General features: G+C 36.5%; 1 protein-coding gene across 4 annotated transcripts in view; it reads right to left on the bottom strand.

The window, feature by feature from the left end:
- Positions 1–19,123, bottom strand: part of SKAP2 (src kinase associated phosphoprotein 2) — a 200,941-nt gene that overhangs the window by 9,301 nt on the left and 172,517 nt on the right. For all 4 annotated transcript variants that reach the window (XM_038004762.2, XM_007981821.3, XM_038004764.2 and 1 more), the window contains 2 exons: positions 14,395–14,472; positions 8,850–8,962 (listed from right to left, as the gene is read on the bottom strand). In XM_038004762.2, coding sequence (XP_037860690.1) covers positions 8,850–8,962; positions 14,395–14,472 — 191 coding nt within the window. The remainder of the gene's footprint in view (positions 1–8,849; positions 8,963–14,394; positions 14,473–19,123) is intronic.

Raw genomic sequence — 19,123 nt, 5'->3', positions numbered from 1 at the left:
ACGATTAAAAGAAATTATTAGCTCCCATCTCTCCCTTTTTTGGTTTGGCTGCCAAGAAGTTCAGGGCCAAGGTGGAAGTACAACCGCAGAAATACCGTTGTCTTTTCAGGTTTCTATAGGAGTGGTCCATTTTTCCTTTGGGCTTTTATTTCTTTTTCCCCTATTATGTTGAGCCTCGATTTATCTATCTATAAAGTGAAGGGTTAGCACTAAGGTCCCCCTCACTCTATGATCCTATCATTCTAAGTTCTTTTAAGAAGCCAGGATTATTTCCTGTTGTTAACTGTATTTTGGTAAACGCATAGTAAACATCTACCTGCCATACTGTTAACATACTGGGATACAAAAATAATTAAGACACAGTGTCTACCTCAAGAAGTTCAAAGTTTAGACAGAAAGCCAGAGAAATAGGTAATTATCATATTGAATGTTAGGTAAGAGAGGGAAAAAATGTGTAAAAAGAGAAGCAACTAATCCTATAGCAGGATCTGAGAGGCTTTACATAGAAAGTGACAGCTGGGCTGAGACTCCAGAAGGAATAATGAAAGGAGCAATACATTGAAGGCATGAAGGCCTGCAGAAATAAAAGAACGTGCTGTGTTCAGGGAAGAGTAAGTGGTTGAGAGTGTGGTTAACACAAAAGGTACAGGAGAAGATAAGGGAAAAGTGGTGTATGTTGCTATAGAAAAACTAGCTTGGAAACATCAGGTTGATTTGGTTTCTCACAGGGTTTCTCTGGCTGCCTACCATTCTCCAAGGTAAGGAAAGAGAAGTGATTCTGGCCAGGCGTGCTGGCTCATGTCTGTAATCCCCGCACTTTGGGAGGCCGAGGCAGGAGGATCGCCTAAAGTCAGGAGTTCGAGACCAGCCTGGCCAACATGGTGAAACCCCATCTCTACTAAAAACACAAAAAATTAGCCAGGCATGGTGGCAGGAGCCTGTAATCCCAGCTACTTGGGAGGCTGAGGCAGAAGAATTGCTTGAACCTAGGAGGCAGAGGTTGCAGTGAGCCAAGATTGCACCACTGCACTCCAGTCTGGGTGACAGAGCAAGACTCTGTCTCAAAAAAAAAAAAAAGAAAAGAAAAAAAAAGAAGTGATCCTGAATCAATGATGATGTCTATTGGCTCTATGCTGCCCTTTCACCAATACAGCCGGATCCACCCCTTTCCATAGCATAGCTGTTCTTCTGGGTTTTATACGTAATAGACACAGAAAATATGCATTCATATTTGTTAAATGAATAAACTCCATTCATACATAAAGTTCCAGTTCAAGTTCCATTTCCTATGAATCTTTCCTTACTTACTTACTCCAGTAATTACTGACTTCCCTTTTTTCTGGGATTCTCCAGGACTACAACACTGATACCCTACATTGTGTTTTATTGCTATTATCTATTTTATGCATTGGTCTTCTCTTCGACTTAATTGTAGTCTCCTTGAATAACAGTTTGTGGCTTTTCTGGATCCTGCTCAAATAATACTTTGCATGAGTGTTCATCAAATATTTGATTAGAAAATGAAATAATTTTGACCATCTATACAAGATTTAATTATGTAAAAGATACTGTCAATAACATGGTTCGCTGTTTAGAACTGGGATGTGATAATTACAATTAACCTCTGATATAGAAAAGAAGTTAGGCCGGGCGCGGTGGCTCAAGCCTGTAATCCCAGCACTTTGGGAGGCCGAGACGGGTGGATCACAAGGTCAGGAGATCGAGACCATCCTGGCTAGCATGGTGAAACCCCGTTTCTACTAAAAAAAATACAAAAAACTAGCCGGGCGCCGTGGCGGGCGCCTGTAGTCCCAGCTACTCGGGAGGCTGAGGCAGGAGAATGGCGTGAACCCGGGAGGCGGAGCTTGCAGTGAGCTGAGATCCGGCCACAGCACTCCAACCTGGGCGACAGAGCGAGACTCCGTCTCAAAAAAAAAAAAAAAAAAAAAAAGAAAAGAAGTTAAAGTCCTAATCAAGTCCCACTTAAGTGTAGCAAAGTAGAAAGAGAAAAGGCTTTAGGGTCAGAACTGTATTGATACCTGGAGAAGGCACTTAATAGCTGCATATCCTCAGATAATTTCCATAATAACCTTACTGGGCATCAGTTTCCTCATCTGTAAAATTATAACATCATCTACTTCACAGGGTTATTATATTAATTATATGTGTGAAAGCATATTAAGTACCTAGAACAGGACATTGTAAATGCTCAATAAACACTTTTTCATTCCCTCTTCCCATCCCTGCCCACTAATCGGTATAGCAAAGTATTATGGCAATAACAAAAAAACAGAGTACTTTGGGATGCAATATAAGGCAATCCGATTTTTTATGAGCAGGTCTCCACCCTGTTCTTCCAAAAATAATCTTATCTTCCAAAGAGAACAAGTATTTGAGGAATATAACATTTTATTTATTACAATTTTAACTGGTTGTTCTTTTTTTTTTTTTTTTTTTTTTGAGATGGAGTCATGCTCTGTCACCCAGGCTGAAGTGCAGTGGTGCGATCTCAGCTCACTGCAACCTCTACTTCCTGGGTTTAAGTGATTCTCCTGCCTCAGCTTCCCAAGTAGCTGGGACTACAGGTGCACACCATCATGCCCAGCTAATTTTTCTATTTTTAGTAGAGACAGGGTTTCACCATGTTGGCCAGGTTGGTCTCGAGCTCCTGCTCCTGACTTCAAGTGATCCTCCTGCCTCAGCCTCCCAAAGTGCTGGGATTACAGGAGTGAGCCAAAACACGTGGTATGCTGGTTGTTCCCTGATAGCTGAATACTCAATGATGAACATCTGTCACTTATCTATAATTTACTAAACATCGACTCAAACTTTTCTTAATCAGTAGTCTAGTCTCTGTGCTGAATGATTTCCCTGGAATATCTAGCTCCGTGTTCTAAAGGGATGAGGAAGAAGACATCTCAAACGAGTGAAAGTATGCTATACACACTGAGGGAGTTCCCGATTTTCAAGGCTGAAATCATGAATTGTTCAACTGAGAATTTTAAAAAAATATATCAACATAGTGCTTTTCTTTAAGGTTTTGTTTTGCTGCTGCCAAACTCTTGGTTATTCATGCTGAAGTAAATCACATAGGCCTTGCAGGTGGGCTCCTTTCCAAAGCAGCCCTCTCCACTGCCACCTCTGCTCACCTTGCCTCTCTGACACTGCCTTCTGGCTTCTCCTGTACCTCTCAGGCCATTGCAAGGGCTGAAGCTGCCAGCCTGCCTCCTATAAGTACGTTTTGCTTTCATCTGCCAACATTTTTCTGGAATGTTTCCTCCAATTTATGTAAGAGAAAGTAGGGAAGTACTTAAGCATGTTGTTCACAAATAGATAACAAGAGGAGTCCTATGAGTAGAATTAGAACATTTTCTGATATGGTGTTGTGTCCATAAACTGCTTTTCACTACTAGGAGGAGATGGGTACTAAATAGGAGGTTGGCCTGGTTAATGTTTCCACTGTGCCCTAGACCATACGTCCATACTGACAGCATACGAACTAAATGTCATCAGACCAAACAAACGCAAGCACGAATACAAACACTACTTCTTACCAAAAGGCTATAAAATATAACATTTTGGAGCTAGCTTACTGTCAACAATGCATGTCCCATATTCAGATTACTCTGAGTTACTCTGCAGCAGTTGGCCATGCTATTTGTGGCATACTGGGTCATATGGTTACAAATGAAAAACTAAAACAGCTAAAAAGTAACTTATTTCCCTCTGCCAGTAGAGCGCAACAAGACTTTCATTTATTAGCATAGGTTTGAAGCCAAAAAAAGCCACAGTAACTTAATCTTTACATTCTTACAATGAGAAGCAAATGGTCAATGACAGTCACAATTCACCAATCACTGGAAAAAGTCAACCAAACAGATATAAAGGGAGGTACAGCTTGAAACTCCAACCAATATACACCAAAAAGTACCCTTTTATTGCACATTGGTGACCACAGTCTTCACCTACATTTCCCGTGTTTGACTTAATAAAAAGTTTCTCAAAGGCTGCAAAGCTAGTCGCATATGCCCTAGACTGGATAAAATATTCCAGAATTCTTAACTCTGATTTTTCTTTTAATATCATAGTGTGCCTCTTTTCTGAAGTGTAGCTTGCCTGTTATTAAATCTCTAAAAATAATTCATTGCTTTAAAAGTAAGTATAAGAATGTGGTTAGCAATTTATTGATGAGCACAGATTGAAAGATAAACTAACAGAGGATAGAAATCCAGAACAGCAAGACAGAATAACATAACCAAAAAGGCATTTGGGACCTCGGAATATACCTATTGCTATATAATCTGGATCCTGCTATTAAAATGATAAAATTTCACAAACATGCTTCTAGGAAAATACTATTAGCTATAATACTATGTTCCTGTTTTATTTAGTGGTAGTAAAAATGAAATGAAAACTAATAAAAATAGTTAGCATTATTTTAAACAACCCAATTTCTTAAGGAAATACAGGTTTTCTATCTCAAATATGATTTCCCCCATCAAATGAATCTGAAACCAATTGTTAATTCATTAACAATGCAACTGTCATTAAAATCACAAATTCTGCTTTCATCAGTCTTTATAAATTTGCTCCATTTTTTAAGAGAAAAAAGAGATTTCCAAATCTCCATTGAACTACTGAAGCTTTTAATTTTAACACATAAAAAAATAGCAGCAACCCTATGTGAATAGAAGTATAAAGCAAAAAGTTACTGGCTTGCCTTTTAAGGCAGGCGGTGTTTAGATTTATTATTAGTGAGGTTCAAAGGTGAAACCTAAGAAAATGCTGGACACTTTGAAGGAGGGGCTATCTCAGCCAGGGGTCACATGATAGCTGCTAATTGGAAAATGTTAAAAAGGGAAGGGGAAAGGGCATAGTTTCTGCCTACTCTTCTTTCTTTATTGCAACATTTGATTTGCACCGGAAGAAAAATAAAAAATAAAGGCTAAGATTTGTATAACTTTCAAAAGAGGTCTAAAATAAACAAATCACCCCCAGGTTGACTGAGCACAGCTAACATTCCATCGAGGCTTTCTTGCAAAACGGAAGACAACGTATTGAATTTTCAAATAAAACTATATTTCTATAGTGATTTTTAAGTGAAAACAACCTAATCCCCAAGCTAGTTAAATGTTTTTCTGCCATTACATTTACAAAATTAAAACATTTGCCGGGCGCAGAAGCTCATGCCTGTAATCCCAGCACTTTGGGAGGCCAAGGCGGGCAGATCACCTGAGATCAGGAGTTCCAGACTAGCCTGACCAAAATAGTGAAACCCCATCTCTACTAAAAATGCAAAAATTAGCTGGGTGTGGTCGCACACGCCTGTAATCCCAGCTACTTGGGAGGCTGAGGCAGGAGAATCGCTTAAACCTGGGAGGCTAGGGTTACAGCGAGTCGAGATCGTGCCATTGCACTCCAGCCTGGGCGACAGAGTGAGACTCCATCTCAAACAAACAAACAAACAAACAAAATTAAAACACTCTTCATTATAATGCATGGGATTTTATTTCCTGTTTTGTCTAAATGTTAATTTATATTGAAAGTATGCATCTTTTCTTAAACTATTTTGTGTTACCTTTTTAAAGAATATTTTCAGAATTGACACACTTCTAGAGGATAAATCAAACAGTGATAATTTGGTATTTCAAATGATAAATGAGTCCATTACTAAAAGAAAGCTGCATATCTTTAAAATCTTTTAAATGGTCTTATTTATTATTAATAGACAAGTCATGGCATTAATTTCTTTACAAAGTACACATTTTCTATATCTCTACAAATACTATTTCAGAATCCTTAAAATGTATTCTTCTTTATATATACAATTTCTATATTTAATTCAGAATGATGAACAAAGTTTTTCATGATTAATGCTAATAATTATTAGGAAAATAGGAAATTATATAGGAAAATAGGAAAGTAATAACCCATAGCTGGATTTAAAGTTGAATTTTTGACACCATTTTGATTGTGTACAATAGCTGCAATTACCTGCACCACTCATTCTGAGCCACTAGATGGTGTAAAAAAATAAACTGAAAGGTAAAATTTCATCCCATCATCAAAAAATCTAAATATAACTCTGAAAAACTCAATTAAACACATTGCGAGACATCTAAAAACGCTAGTGATTTCTATACTAATTGTACTTAATTTGTAATAATATCAAGCATTCAAAATTGCAGTTATTCATGTATTAAATGAATTTATGGTATTAACTTACAGTCTGAGTTTGCCAAAGTTTTGATAAAACTGGAAGGCCAAGTCAATAAAGACTACTAGAAAGTCTCAAGAGATTCCTAGCTGAACCTGTATGAAGGAAGGTGGGGAAGTAAGTCTTCACAAATACATACTCAATCCAAAGCAACCTGTCTACTCGCAGCCAAGATACCCATCAATAGCCCAGAGTATGTCCAAATCTCATCAAGGGAAAGCTAAATGTCCTCTCCTTTTTACCCTCACCAAGATTTACCAGGTTGATTCCACTAGGTCCACAGCTGGGTAACGATGAACACTGAACCTTATTCAGCCAAAGGTAATAATGTGCTGGCTAACACGGTCTTCTTTCTTGGCTCTTTTTTCAAACACCAAAATGAACCCTGGGTAGATTACTCATCTCTAGAAGGCCCTTAATAAATATGATCATGATGGTGAAACTTCAAGCCTTGCAAAACACTGGCAGAGGAAGCACTTTTGATCAGCTCTCTCCCAAATAATAGCATTTAAAAATGTTAGATGGAAGTATGTGCTTTCCATGGGCTGGAACATCTTTAACCTTTCTTCTCCAATCAGGCTTCACAAATAAAATTAGTTTACACAAAATAGGAACTGCCTCCTTCGAAATCCTGAAAGTATGATACATACCTATGATTATACTTTTAATTTCATGCTAACCAAAAATTTTTTCCTGAGGCAACAGTAGAAATAAGGTATGCCTATGGTTACTTGTTTCACAGCCAGTTCTGGAAGCTGGTGCTCTACCTAGGCTTTCAGCAACAAAGACAACCTGATTCAAAAAGAAGGTTTTACAAATAGATCCACATGGGCTTTATAAATTTCATATTTACAAAAGGAGTATAATGGCTATATGCCACTCACTCCTATAATCTGAACTTGCAAGTGAAATCTAATCAAAGTTTTAGATTTATACACAATTGCAGCTAAATTGGTTTTAAAAAGACTGTGGGCTATATAAATTTAGGAATGATTCCAAGAAAGTTTCTTGACAGGAGCTGAAACTAATCAGTTTGACTGCTTTATTAAGTAATTAACTCAAAAAGCTGTCATCTTAACTCAGGACAATTTAATGCTCAATAACAGACTTAATCAAGAGTTGTGACGTAACTATCTATAGCGTCCAAGAACCTAAAACATCTTTCTGGAACAACAGTAACAAAACTCCATGCTAATGAGCAGAAGACTGAGAGAAATAAAGTGACCAGTCTTAGCTTTGGGCACCCTAACTAGCAATTATCATAGTCGGCTTTATTTATTTTATCACAGTTGTCAGAATGGGTCCTGGCACACTGCAGGTGCTTTATGATGGAAGGAAGGAAGGGAGGGAGCGAGGGAGGGAGGGAGGGAGGGAGGGAGGGAGGGAGGAAGGAAGGAAGGAAGGAAGGAAGGAAGGAAGGAAGGAAGGAAGGAAGGAAGGAAGGAAGGAAGGAAGGAAAGGGCACAGGAAAGAAAACAAAGGGAAAAGCACTGGTCTGGGAGTCAAGACACAGCTCAAGTCATGACTCTGGCATTTTCTTGACCCAAGTTCCTTCATCTATAAAACCAAGAATTAGATTATCATCATGGAGACTCATCATTCTAACATTCGATGATTCTCTGTGTTATGATTTTATGCACCAGCCATCTAGTGTTAAAATTCAGTATGTGACCTTCTTTCCAAATTGTCTTCTGCATTTAACAAGTCATACTATCTCTCTGAAAAGTCCAAAATATTTCTCTAATCAAGAAAGAAGCTACATCAACCTTCTAGACTTATGATTTGACATTTTTCTAGTTATATTTCAATTGTTTAGTTTCTAAAGTAGTCTTGTAAGTAGACAGAGGGAAATTTTTAAATTCCCATATTACAATAGGGGAAATTAAAATATGAAAATTAAGGGAGCTCATACACATTACCAGAAGTATAATCACAATAAGAAACTTGACTTTTAGATCTAAGGACAAAAAGATTCTGAATAATCCAGTATTTTAAGAAGCAGATACAAGAATTTATATACACACATACACACACACACACACACACACACACACACACACATATATATATAAAAAGATGGGTTTATAGAATTATACTTTGCCATTTTGTTTACAAATATAGTATGCTAAACAACTTAAAAAATTACCTAAGCCTGTCTGAATAGAAAAGCATTGCTTTTAAATTGCCGGAACACCCAATGTATTTACATAAAGATGAAAAACTTGTTCTATAAACATAGTGTTTCCAGTAGTGAATGGCAGACAAAATCAGAATAAGCACACAGAAGAATAAAAAGGAAGAGGAAAGAAAAACATAATAAATAATCTAATACATTACAATGTTAACTTTCACATAAGTATATTGTTTCTGGAGAAGTCAGTAGGTGGATGTCAGCCAAGGGCTGAAGTGATAGGTAAACACACTGTTAAGTTGAATCCTGTTATCTGATTGTGTTTAAAATTTGATTACATTTCACTTGACAAAATAATTAATTATTGTGAACTCCCAATTGTTAACAAGGACCTAGAAGAATTCCAATTGGCATTTTTCCCTAGCGCTATAAATCCAAATGCATTAAAAATCGAGTTTTGTATTCCCTCTTTACAAATGTCATTTTGGGGTATCTTCTTACCTTGCTAAGAATGTAAATCACATCACCACGCTTAAATGACAACTCATCAGAAAAAGCTCCAGTACAATCCCACAATCCCTGGTAAAAATTAGCATAATCAGTGCTCTTATCCCCTAGGAAGAAGAAAGAGAAAGCATGAATTAGGGCCTTCATGTAATAATCCCTCATTTCAAAATAAACCAATAGAAATTAAACGATGCCCTAGATCACCAAAATAGTCTAAAAAAAATCTGTCCTGAGTAAACGAATATTTTATTACATCCACATGAATCCTATGCCTCACTATCCTCTTAAGACCACTTGCAAAAAGATCTGATTTTGAATTCTGGCTTTTCTTTTTCTGCCTTTCATCTAAAATCTGTAATTGCTATATGCTGTCATCAAACCAGCACCTAAAAGTTGCTTCCCACTTATTTTAAAAAACAAACCTAAGCCCACTTGCAACATGTTTTGAAGATGTGTCTGCCACACTTCACAATGAGCAATATCCATGAGATGTGACAGGCTTTGTGAAATAACCATCTCACAGAATTTGAGACACTTCATGAAAATAATAATAGTAAAAAGGAGCTAATGTACAAATATAAAACCAAAACTAAGGAACCAAAAAAAAAAAAAAAAAAAAAACTAAACCCTAGAGCTGGTTAATGAAAGACGAACTACGTGGAAACGGTATAAAGAGTAATTGCAGCAATTTTCCTTAGGGACATTCGTACCCAAAGCCAAAGTTATCTTTGACATTTTTTAGCAACTTTGAAATTGCCAGTGTTGAAGCTGCATTTTTCAACAGATTTTTGTCAGCCCCAGTTTACGACATTAGGCTCTGAATAAACATGCAACATACACTGGAGTATCAGCTCATCCTTCTAACAGCACAAGCACAATGGATGTGATGTGCTCAAACTGCCATACAGACCATTAACTGATTGATTATTTAGCACTTTCCACTCTGTAATACCACAATAAATGAGTAATAAATGCTTTGTCACTTATGCAGTGCGGATCTCCTGAAATACAGAACACAGTTAAACACACTAGACGCTTTTGTTACACTAAGAACTGTTTCCTGTTTTTAATTTCATGATAATTGAGTTTTGATGAGTTAACACAAAAAGAATGCAAGTAATATCAATAAGATGTCCATGTGTTCACTAGCCAGGCAGAATATATACGTGCTAACAACTTTCATTCCTAGAATGCCATCTTTGAATTCTGAGGGGATAACTGTGGAGACACATGCTGGACCAGAGTTGTCATCTCAGTATTGTTACATGGCTCTCAAACAGCAGGCTTTTTGGTGATTCCAACACAACTAGTCACATTAGCATGTCATTAGGGTGTTCATCTTATTATACATTTTTTGTGATTTATACAAAGTATTAAGTTTACTAGAAAACTTTAAAATTCTCTTTAGTATATGAAATATTTTAAGGCCAAAAAAAGGAGAATCTGAATAATATGGAGTCTGAATATTTAGGAAATAGAATGCTACTTTTCGCTTATAAGAAAATAAAGATGGACTAGAAAACATACAACCTAGCAAAATCCCTCTATTAAATTTTGTCTCTTGTTTTCTAAGAATTAAAAAAGAGAATAAGGGACAATGGGAGTGGGGAGAGGAGGAAGAGAAAGGAGGAGGCAGTGGGAGAGACAGATACCTTATTGACTTCTCCACACTAGCATTTGAGCACTCATCACATACCAGCAGGGATGTATACAAGCTTGGGAATCCAACCAAGAACTAACAATGCTTGTGGCCACTCTTCATTACATTTTTTTCCCCAAAGCATGTATTAAGTAAATTCTAAAAATGGACACTAGAGGGCACTCCAGCTGGCCAGATCATTTCAAATATTGTCAATTTTTTTAAAAGAAAAAAAAATCACTTAATAATAAAGTGACTGATTTCCTTTAAAAACCACTTATTTAGACAAATAGAGATTTAGAAGTTGAAACATTCTAGTCAGATTAAATCAACTGGTAAATGGGTCAAATGTTGTGCCCCTTGCAGTCCGTCAGTGTCAGTTTAAAAGTCAGGGAATTAGAGCAAAGAGAGGATGACATCATTTCACATGCAAGGCCTTCCCCCACAGTAACTGGCCAGGAGGTAAAAGGATCTAAATGGCTGGTTTCTTTAGTCTGTCCTCCCCATGCTGCTCAGCCTTAGGCTTGCTCCAAAAAAGTGGAAGAAACAAAACTTGAGCTAAAAACTAGAGTAGAGGTTTTGGCATAGCTATGTTGTCCCATTGGGTTCCCCAGCTGTCCAGGTTGCTCTTTTTTTTCAGATTCACTTACAATAGTTTTTCATTCAATAGATTCTCAAAGGGGAGGGGAGAGAAAGAAGGAAAAGTATATGGTGATTTCTAACACATAATCCTTATCACTTTGGGGTCTCTCTTCCCCTCGATACGCTTGCTGAAACTCCCATTAACACTAATGGGAGTTACAGGAGCACATGAGGGGAAGAGAGACCCCCACCGTGTGCAAGATGCATCTCTCCCTAGATGTGCATCATGAGCATTTCATTAAATCTCACTGCTGTAAAGAGGCAACAGAGCTAGCGATTTGGCAATGCTGGGAAAAAGATGCATTTTCAACTGTGCTTTCTATAATCTTGATGATGATGTTACCCAAAGACCAACCTCATTTTTGTGTCCCATATGAGAGCTCTGTTAAAGAATAATTTGTTTATGTCACACAGCTATATACATGTATGATTTACTAGTCTATCTATTTCAGCATGCAATACTAGTTATAAAGCAGAAAAATCATAAGTAGGGGGGGGGAAAAACCCTGGCAGTACATGTTTATTAGCCTTAGTCTCCCTCAGGGAAGTAATGTTTGAATTCTTGATATGAAATCTGGACACAAAAAATCAGGAATGGTCCTGTTCCTTAGAGAGCAGCAATCTCCTCTAGCTTACTTTTTAAAATTTAAAGTGTAGCTAAACATACACAAAAAATTAAGCACAGACAGCCTCACAAGCACAGTAGATTTGCAAAAGTTAGCACTGTTCACCTCTAAACACTGAAAAATAATCCAGTTGAGATATGTATTTTTAAAGATGGGATGAGGCAAATGTCATAAACATGTATTTTAAAGCACAAATTTATGTCTGGTTGTCTTTACTACATGGATTAATTTTCCTATTCTATCCACATCGTGATTTATATTTTCAAAATTACAAAAAAAAAAAAAAAAAACCACATTATGTTTCTTGTCCTGAGAAGCACGAATGATTAAAAAAAGAAGGTAAGAAGGAAAAAAATTAATTAGCCAGCCTGTGAAAGATTAAAACAATGTTCTTACTCCTGCTTTTAAAAACATACAAGAAGAGACCATCCGGCAAAGCTAACAGAATTGTTATGAAACACATAGACAGAGGCGATACTTTGCAAAGATGAAAAACATGATGACCACGGGTGAAACATATGAGAATAAGACAGTGGAGAATCTCTCCTTTGGTGTTACAAAGTTTAAAAACTATTTTAGAAAGGTAAATATATTCTACAGTGTTCAACAAAATCAAATGGAATCTTTATTTTATATATATACTCACCCACATACTGCAAGATATGTAAGTTTGAACATGAAGGAACTTGTAAGAAACACAAGATTAATTTTGTTTTTGCTTACATACTTTACATTAGAAAAGTCTGTGGCGGGGGGTTTAGTAAAATCAGTCAATGTGAAAAATATGTAACATTCTTGAGTAAGGTTAGAAGTTCATGTCATGTGATGCTCAGCAAGATAGTAATATCCTTGTCAACTCACTGCCCTGCGTGGCAAACAAACTTCTAGTGTTACATCTTTGACAGCCTAGGGAAGAGCAAAGGTCACTTCTATGCAAAAGCATTAAAACTGTTGCTTGAAAAGAATTTCATGTCACTAAAGATAAGAATTATTGTAGTGTTTTATAGCTATTGCATGAAAGGCTAGATCTATTTACTGCATTCCTTTGAGGAAAACTGATTTTTTTTCCTACCCTCAAAGGCAAAAATTTGGGAGATGTTTACTTTAAAAGGGCTTTTGAAAAATACAATTGCTTTAAGCCAAAATATTTGTATCTATGGAAGGACCATCTGTATGTATCCACTTTCTATACCAACACTGAAATTTTTTAAAAAAGAAAACTACATGTTTTTGGCAGAAGCTTCATGATACATAACCCAAAACATATATACTTAAATTACTATTGAACACAGTCCTCAAGATTTCACTAAGCCTCAGTGTTTTATAGCTGCATTTTATAGGACTAGAGTGCTAACATGTAATGATTTTGTTCTCACTTCCTTTCTGAAAAAACACTAACCAAAACCTTTTGTAGCAACCTACTTCTGCTTTCCTGTCCAGGTCTAGAATCAGGCCTCTGTTTCCTTTCCACATGTCACAGTAGGAAGGACTCTGGAAAGCTACTTCCTGAACACACACTTCTTGTCCACCCGGCCTTGACAGCTTGAAAGAGTGATGTATGGACATATCAGAGAGGGGAAGGTGACCCTAACTCTAGCTTTTTGCAAGACACAGAGATGATATGGCAGACCTTGCCCCAGCTGACATGTGGCTATGAAGAGGTGTAAAGTCCTGATAAGAAGGCAGTCTTTCTCTTCTTTCCGTGTAAAATAATTACTGGTTTATCAAAACTAACCTCATGCTTGCACTACAGATATGGTTTATCTCCTGCTATTTGGAAATAACAACAAGCAAGAAAAGTTGTCCATATCATGTGATTTTGCACAGAGTGTATGCAATTATTTTTCCAGTCTCATTCATAATTAGTACTTGGGGATATATGTGCCAAGTGGAAATGGATAAGGGAAACATCCTTCCTAGCCTTTTAGGCCACCAGTGTCCTTTTCCAATTTTTAAGCTGCTGTCACTGGACTCTGGCATTTCTTACCCAATTCATTTGCTTTCTGTGTTAATCATATGCAATGAAGATATGCATGGCCAACATTTAAACAGGCTGCAGATCAATTAGCGGTCTTAAGTTTATCTGATTTTTATCAAAGAAGACAGAGCTGTGGGTCGATTGTCAGAGCCTGTGTCAAGTTGACCTTTTCAGAGATGTCTACATTGCCAGTCCCCTGGGCAACTTGTTGTCCCCTGTTAGTCCCTGAATGGCAGAAGTCTGTTCTGCTCAAGCACAAAGTATACACAGATGTCTATATTACATTCTTATAGGTTTGACAGCAACTGCATGTTGTATCTATAAACTGTCCTTTAGCAGTGACACTTCCTCAATGATGATAAGCTAATTTATGCAACTAAATCTCCTTTGTGCAGAAATGAAAGCTAATTGAGTCATTACAAAGTAATTCAGGAAGGAATACCTTGTATAAATTGGCTTACTTTATAAATCCTTCTCAAGTGGTTTTCATGCATCCTAAATGGGACTAAGCAGCTTATCAGCCATAAGATATCCAGGCCAAACAAGCCAACTTTGGGGAGCTGTGTAAACATCTTTAGAACAGTAAGAACGTGGATAAAATGAAAGTGAACAAAAGCAAAATAAGGTTTGCCAAGAAGCTACACAATTCATTACCTGAGGTGTGATGAACACTATCCTGACTCATCTTCCTTTGTTCTTCCACTTTCACTGGAGCAATGTCCTCTTCTTCTTCTGTAAATAAACATTATCAATGGCACACTGAAGGGTTTTCTCAGGGATAACAATACAGTACTCACTCCATTTTAAAAGCCAAACTAAAAGTTTATAACACATAAACATTATTTTTCAAAGAATAAAACAATTCAAGATTCACATTCCTTTTTCAACAATCTAACACTGAATAAATAAAATACTAGCTACTGCCAAATAGCAACCTTTCCAACTGGCTTGGCAAAATTTAAGATACGTACTAATGCACTGCATATTTTGCTTTAAATACTTTTAGAAACTCATCTGGAACAATCTTAATTTCAGGAAAGCCCTTAAATCCACTAAAGTAACACTCAGCATTATACTGATACACCACATTATACTGTGTGGCAGAAGTATCATATATAAAATCATGGTCTCTAAAACATCATATAGCAAGGAGAAAACGTGTTAACCTATAAATGTGTAAACCTAAAAATGCAGTTAACCTATAAATCATTTATTGAGTATCATATAATTTCATGTTTTCTCACTTAATCTTCACAGGAAGATACTATAAGGATCCTCATCCTTTGAGGTAATTCCCCCAAAATTATACCGAGAACCTATTATGTGTCATATACAATGGTGGGTGTTAAAATCTCATAGACAAATAATTTTTAATCCTCATTCTACAGACAAGTATATTTTTAGAGACTCAAAAAGGTGAAGTAACTTCCAAAGTGTGTCAATCAAACTTAAGTTTGTGATTACAAAGTCAATGTTCTTTATCCTACATATAATCAGTGCTTTATTTACATTTGTTCCACATTCACCTATACCATTTCTTCCCCAAATTATGCAAAGAAATAAGATAAAATTAAACGAGAAGAGTTTTAAATAGACTTAATAAACTAATTATTTTACACCAAGAAAAATATTTATTACATAATTTTTCCTCACCTAAGGATTTACATACAAACCTAGAAATACTTAACGCAGGACATAAAAACAAATGGCATGCCAAAGAAAAACTGGATTCAAAGAGAATCAGTTCCAAAAAAACTCCTAAAACTTTAAAGAAAACTATGCAAAATATATAAATGTAGCCATTGTAACTATTCAATCAATCAATCGATCAATCAATCAATCTTCATTGGATATTATCTAAGTGTAAGACAGAGGGGATCCACCAAGGAGGTAAAAGTAACAGGAAGCCTCTGCTCACAGGAAGCTGACAGCACGGATGGGACAGAAGACAAGCTCTAAAGGAAAACAGGCCGAAGGGGCCTAAATCTGACAAGTGAGGCACAAAGTACTGAAGAAATGCAGCAGAGAAACCACCCAACTAGGGAGTACCATGGAAGGGATGGAGAGAGTTTAAATAAGGAGAGAGGGTAAGAAGGGTATTTCCAGAGGGATAGGTATGATCTTTAAAAGAAAAAGGCACATTCACATTCATTTTGACTAAAGAATCTGGTACACATAGGGGAAGAGCCAGGTAGGAGTTACGCTCATAGTTTGGACCAGCTGTTGAGGGGCCATGAACATCTTGTTATGGACTGCAGGCTTTTATTTGGTGGGCAATAAGAGCCTTAGAAGGTTTTTTGAGCAGAGAAAGGGCAGGACTGAAGCTATGCTTCAGAAATGGACATCTGATCCCATTGTCTCAGATAGCCTAAAGAAGGGGTGAGGAGAGAGACCACCGTGGACAAAGGGGAAGGAAGTCCTGAACTGAAGGGGCAAAGGAAATGGAAAGGAGATGGTTATGAGAGGTAAAATAACTAGAATGGATAAGTTTTGTGCCTGAATGTGGAGGCATGAAGGGGAAAAAAAGAGCAACCAAGGATGGCTAAGGTTTTGAGCTTAGTTAACTGAGAAATGGGCACATTATTACTAAAAGGAGGACAGCCAAGATAATCTATTTTACCAGGGAACACAAGGAGTTGAGGAATTTAATGTATTGGTGGGGTAACCCAGAGAACATGTCTGGGCAACTGCAAAGTATGGTAGAGTAGTCAGGACTATAGGTAGAAATTTAGGAGTCTCCTGAAAATTTTAAATGGAGATGAATCAAAATCAGCATTTCAATCAAGCTTGAGGGTAGCTGTACTTACACCACAAACAGAACTGTTCTGAATTTCTGTAATTCAATTCAAATAAAATAGTGACAGCTCCAGTATAAGGGACGCCTGAAAATATCTGGCATTTTATTCATATTGTTAAACCTAACACTGACAATTTAATATGGTTCAGTCAAATAAATAGAAGACCTAATAAAAGTATACTACTTTTTAAAAAAAGTATCCTATCTCTTTTCTTTTTAACAATAGTTATCTCACTTATGCCAAACTTCAAAGGCTAGTTTTAATAAATGGGTTAATAGGGTGTTTCCATATAAGGTTTTAAAGGTAGAAGGGACGTTTAGAGTCATTATTCCAACCTACTCATTTTATTGACAGATAATTTTGTAAAAGGTGAAGGAGAAAGCTTTCCTTACTTTTCACACTTTCTTTCCATAGCACCCACTCCCCTTTTAATTCAGTCACAAATTCAATAGTAAGAAGTAAATTAAAAAATGGATAAAGACACTTGTCCTCAGTCAAAAGCTATAACCGCATCAATACAATAGGTACTATTCGTTACTTTTAAGGAGACCGTGGGGGCCAGGCATGGTCACTCATGCCTGTAATCCCACCACTTCGGAGGCCCAGGCGGGTGGATCACCTGAGGTCAGGAGATCGAGACAAGCCTGGTCAACATGGCGAAACCACGTCTCTACTAAAAACACAAAAATTAGCCTGGCGTGGTGGCAGGCGCTTGTAATCCCAGCTACTCAGGAGGCTGAGGCAGGAGAATTGCTTGAACCCGGGAGGCGGAGGTTGCAATGAGCCGAGATCGCGCCACTGCACTCCAGCCTGTGCCACAAGAGCGAAGCTCCATCTCAAAAAAAAAAAAAAAAGAGACAGTGGGATTTAGATTTCACCACCCAAATCAGCATCAACATATAAAAATTCATTACAATACTTAATGAAAAAACTCTGCTCCTTGACAAAGTTAACAATGAATTTAGAAGTATTTGTTACTATGAATTTTTTATTAAAATTTAAGTGCCATAACACGTACTCTGGATTGTATACTGGTGACAGAGAGCTTTGTCCTTAAAAATATGTATTCTTAAATTATCAGAATAATGATATTAAAAGTATTTACTTAAGAATTAATGTTTACTATAATATATCCAAATTGAAATCCATGTGAGATGCCATTTAATAAGCAGATTTTAGAGGATGAGATGCTCATTAACGACACTTCCTTTTTCCTTTTTAAACCTGGTAGTGATATTTTTAAACCAAAGCCTTATGCATTTCATATATCAATTTTTCTTAACAATATTTAAACAACTCATTTTATCTTGGCTAACAATACAAACAGCTTCCATATAAAAGATAACAAAATCAAATATGGTGTATGTTTTTGAATTTTAGGCAGGGGAAAAAACCTCAGACTGAACCTTGAATAGAACTTGGCACAAAGGAGATGTTCCAGAAATACAGAGTGAACAAATGGATTAAAAAAATCATAAAAATAAATCTTAACATATTCATTTATTAATAGAATAAAGCTCTTAAAAATATGTAAGAACGAGGGACCAAAATTCTACGCAATAATCACCTTCATATTAGAAATGTATACATTCACATGTTTTTTTATTTAGGTTTGTTATTAAATATGTATTATTTTGGTGTTGAGGCACAATGTCATTGTACAACACTAATTAATACCTCAAATAGTCAATGTTTGTGAGTTAATATATTCCATTCAACATTTTAATAACAGTAAACAAAAACAGCTCAGCTATGCAGTAAAATCCATCAAACCACACAGATGGTTATAAGGTTTTCATTATGTGGTTTCCATAGCAATCATATTGCAAATCTGGAAGCTTCTTGCAAATAAGCAGCTTGTATTTACATGCCTCTCAGCTGCAGCACAAAACTCTTCAACATGTGAAATTATTATTCCAATCACACATTGTTAGAAGAATCATCAGGAGATTTTTTTTTTTTTTTTTTTAACAGGATGAAAATAACAGTAAAATGAGCTAAGTGCAGAAGAAAATTCAAACATAGTCACATGTTTACTAAACTGATCAGTGAGAATAGTAGAAATGTTCTGGTAGTCATCAAAAGGTTTTAACCTGTCAAAAATATGAAACTTCCAGGAGCAATCAGATCCTGCAGAATTTAAAAAAAAAAAACCATAAACTCCACCCACCCCTCTTTTTAATAGATATTTGGCCTTCTCTCTGAGTTGAGCAAAGAGAGGAAGAATGGCAAATAGTTTCAGTCTTCCCAAATCTTTTTAGCATTTGAGAAAAAGCTTACTGTGGGAAAAGTCATGGCCCCTTTTTCCCCCTTTTAACCTATTTAATTTACAAAATTGATCCAGCTCCATAACAGATGGATTATTACCCCAATAAGGATTGCAAATCTGTCTAGCTAGGAAGTTTTTACAAAATGGGAATTTATGGCTTACTAATGTTCTTATCTTTAGGATAAATAACCAAAAAGAAGAGTTATAAGTAAATGGCACCATTTAGCTGACATTGCTTGAAAAAGGGTGAAGACAATTCGTTAGCACCAACTCAAGGTATACGATGTTCACATCAAGGCTGAGGACTGATTTTATC

Source organism: Chlorocebus sabaeus, chromosome 21, assembly GCF_047675955.1.
Source record: "Chlorocebus sabaeus isolate Y175 chromosome 21, mChlSab1.0.hap1, whole genome shotgun sequence".
NCBI lineage: Eukaryota > Metazoa > Chordata > Mammalia > Primates > Cercopithecidae > Chlorocebus > Chlorocebus sabaeus.
The sequence above is the reverse complement of the archived record's forward strand: the minus strand, read 5'-3'. Positions and strand labels throughout refer to the sequence as shown.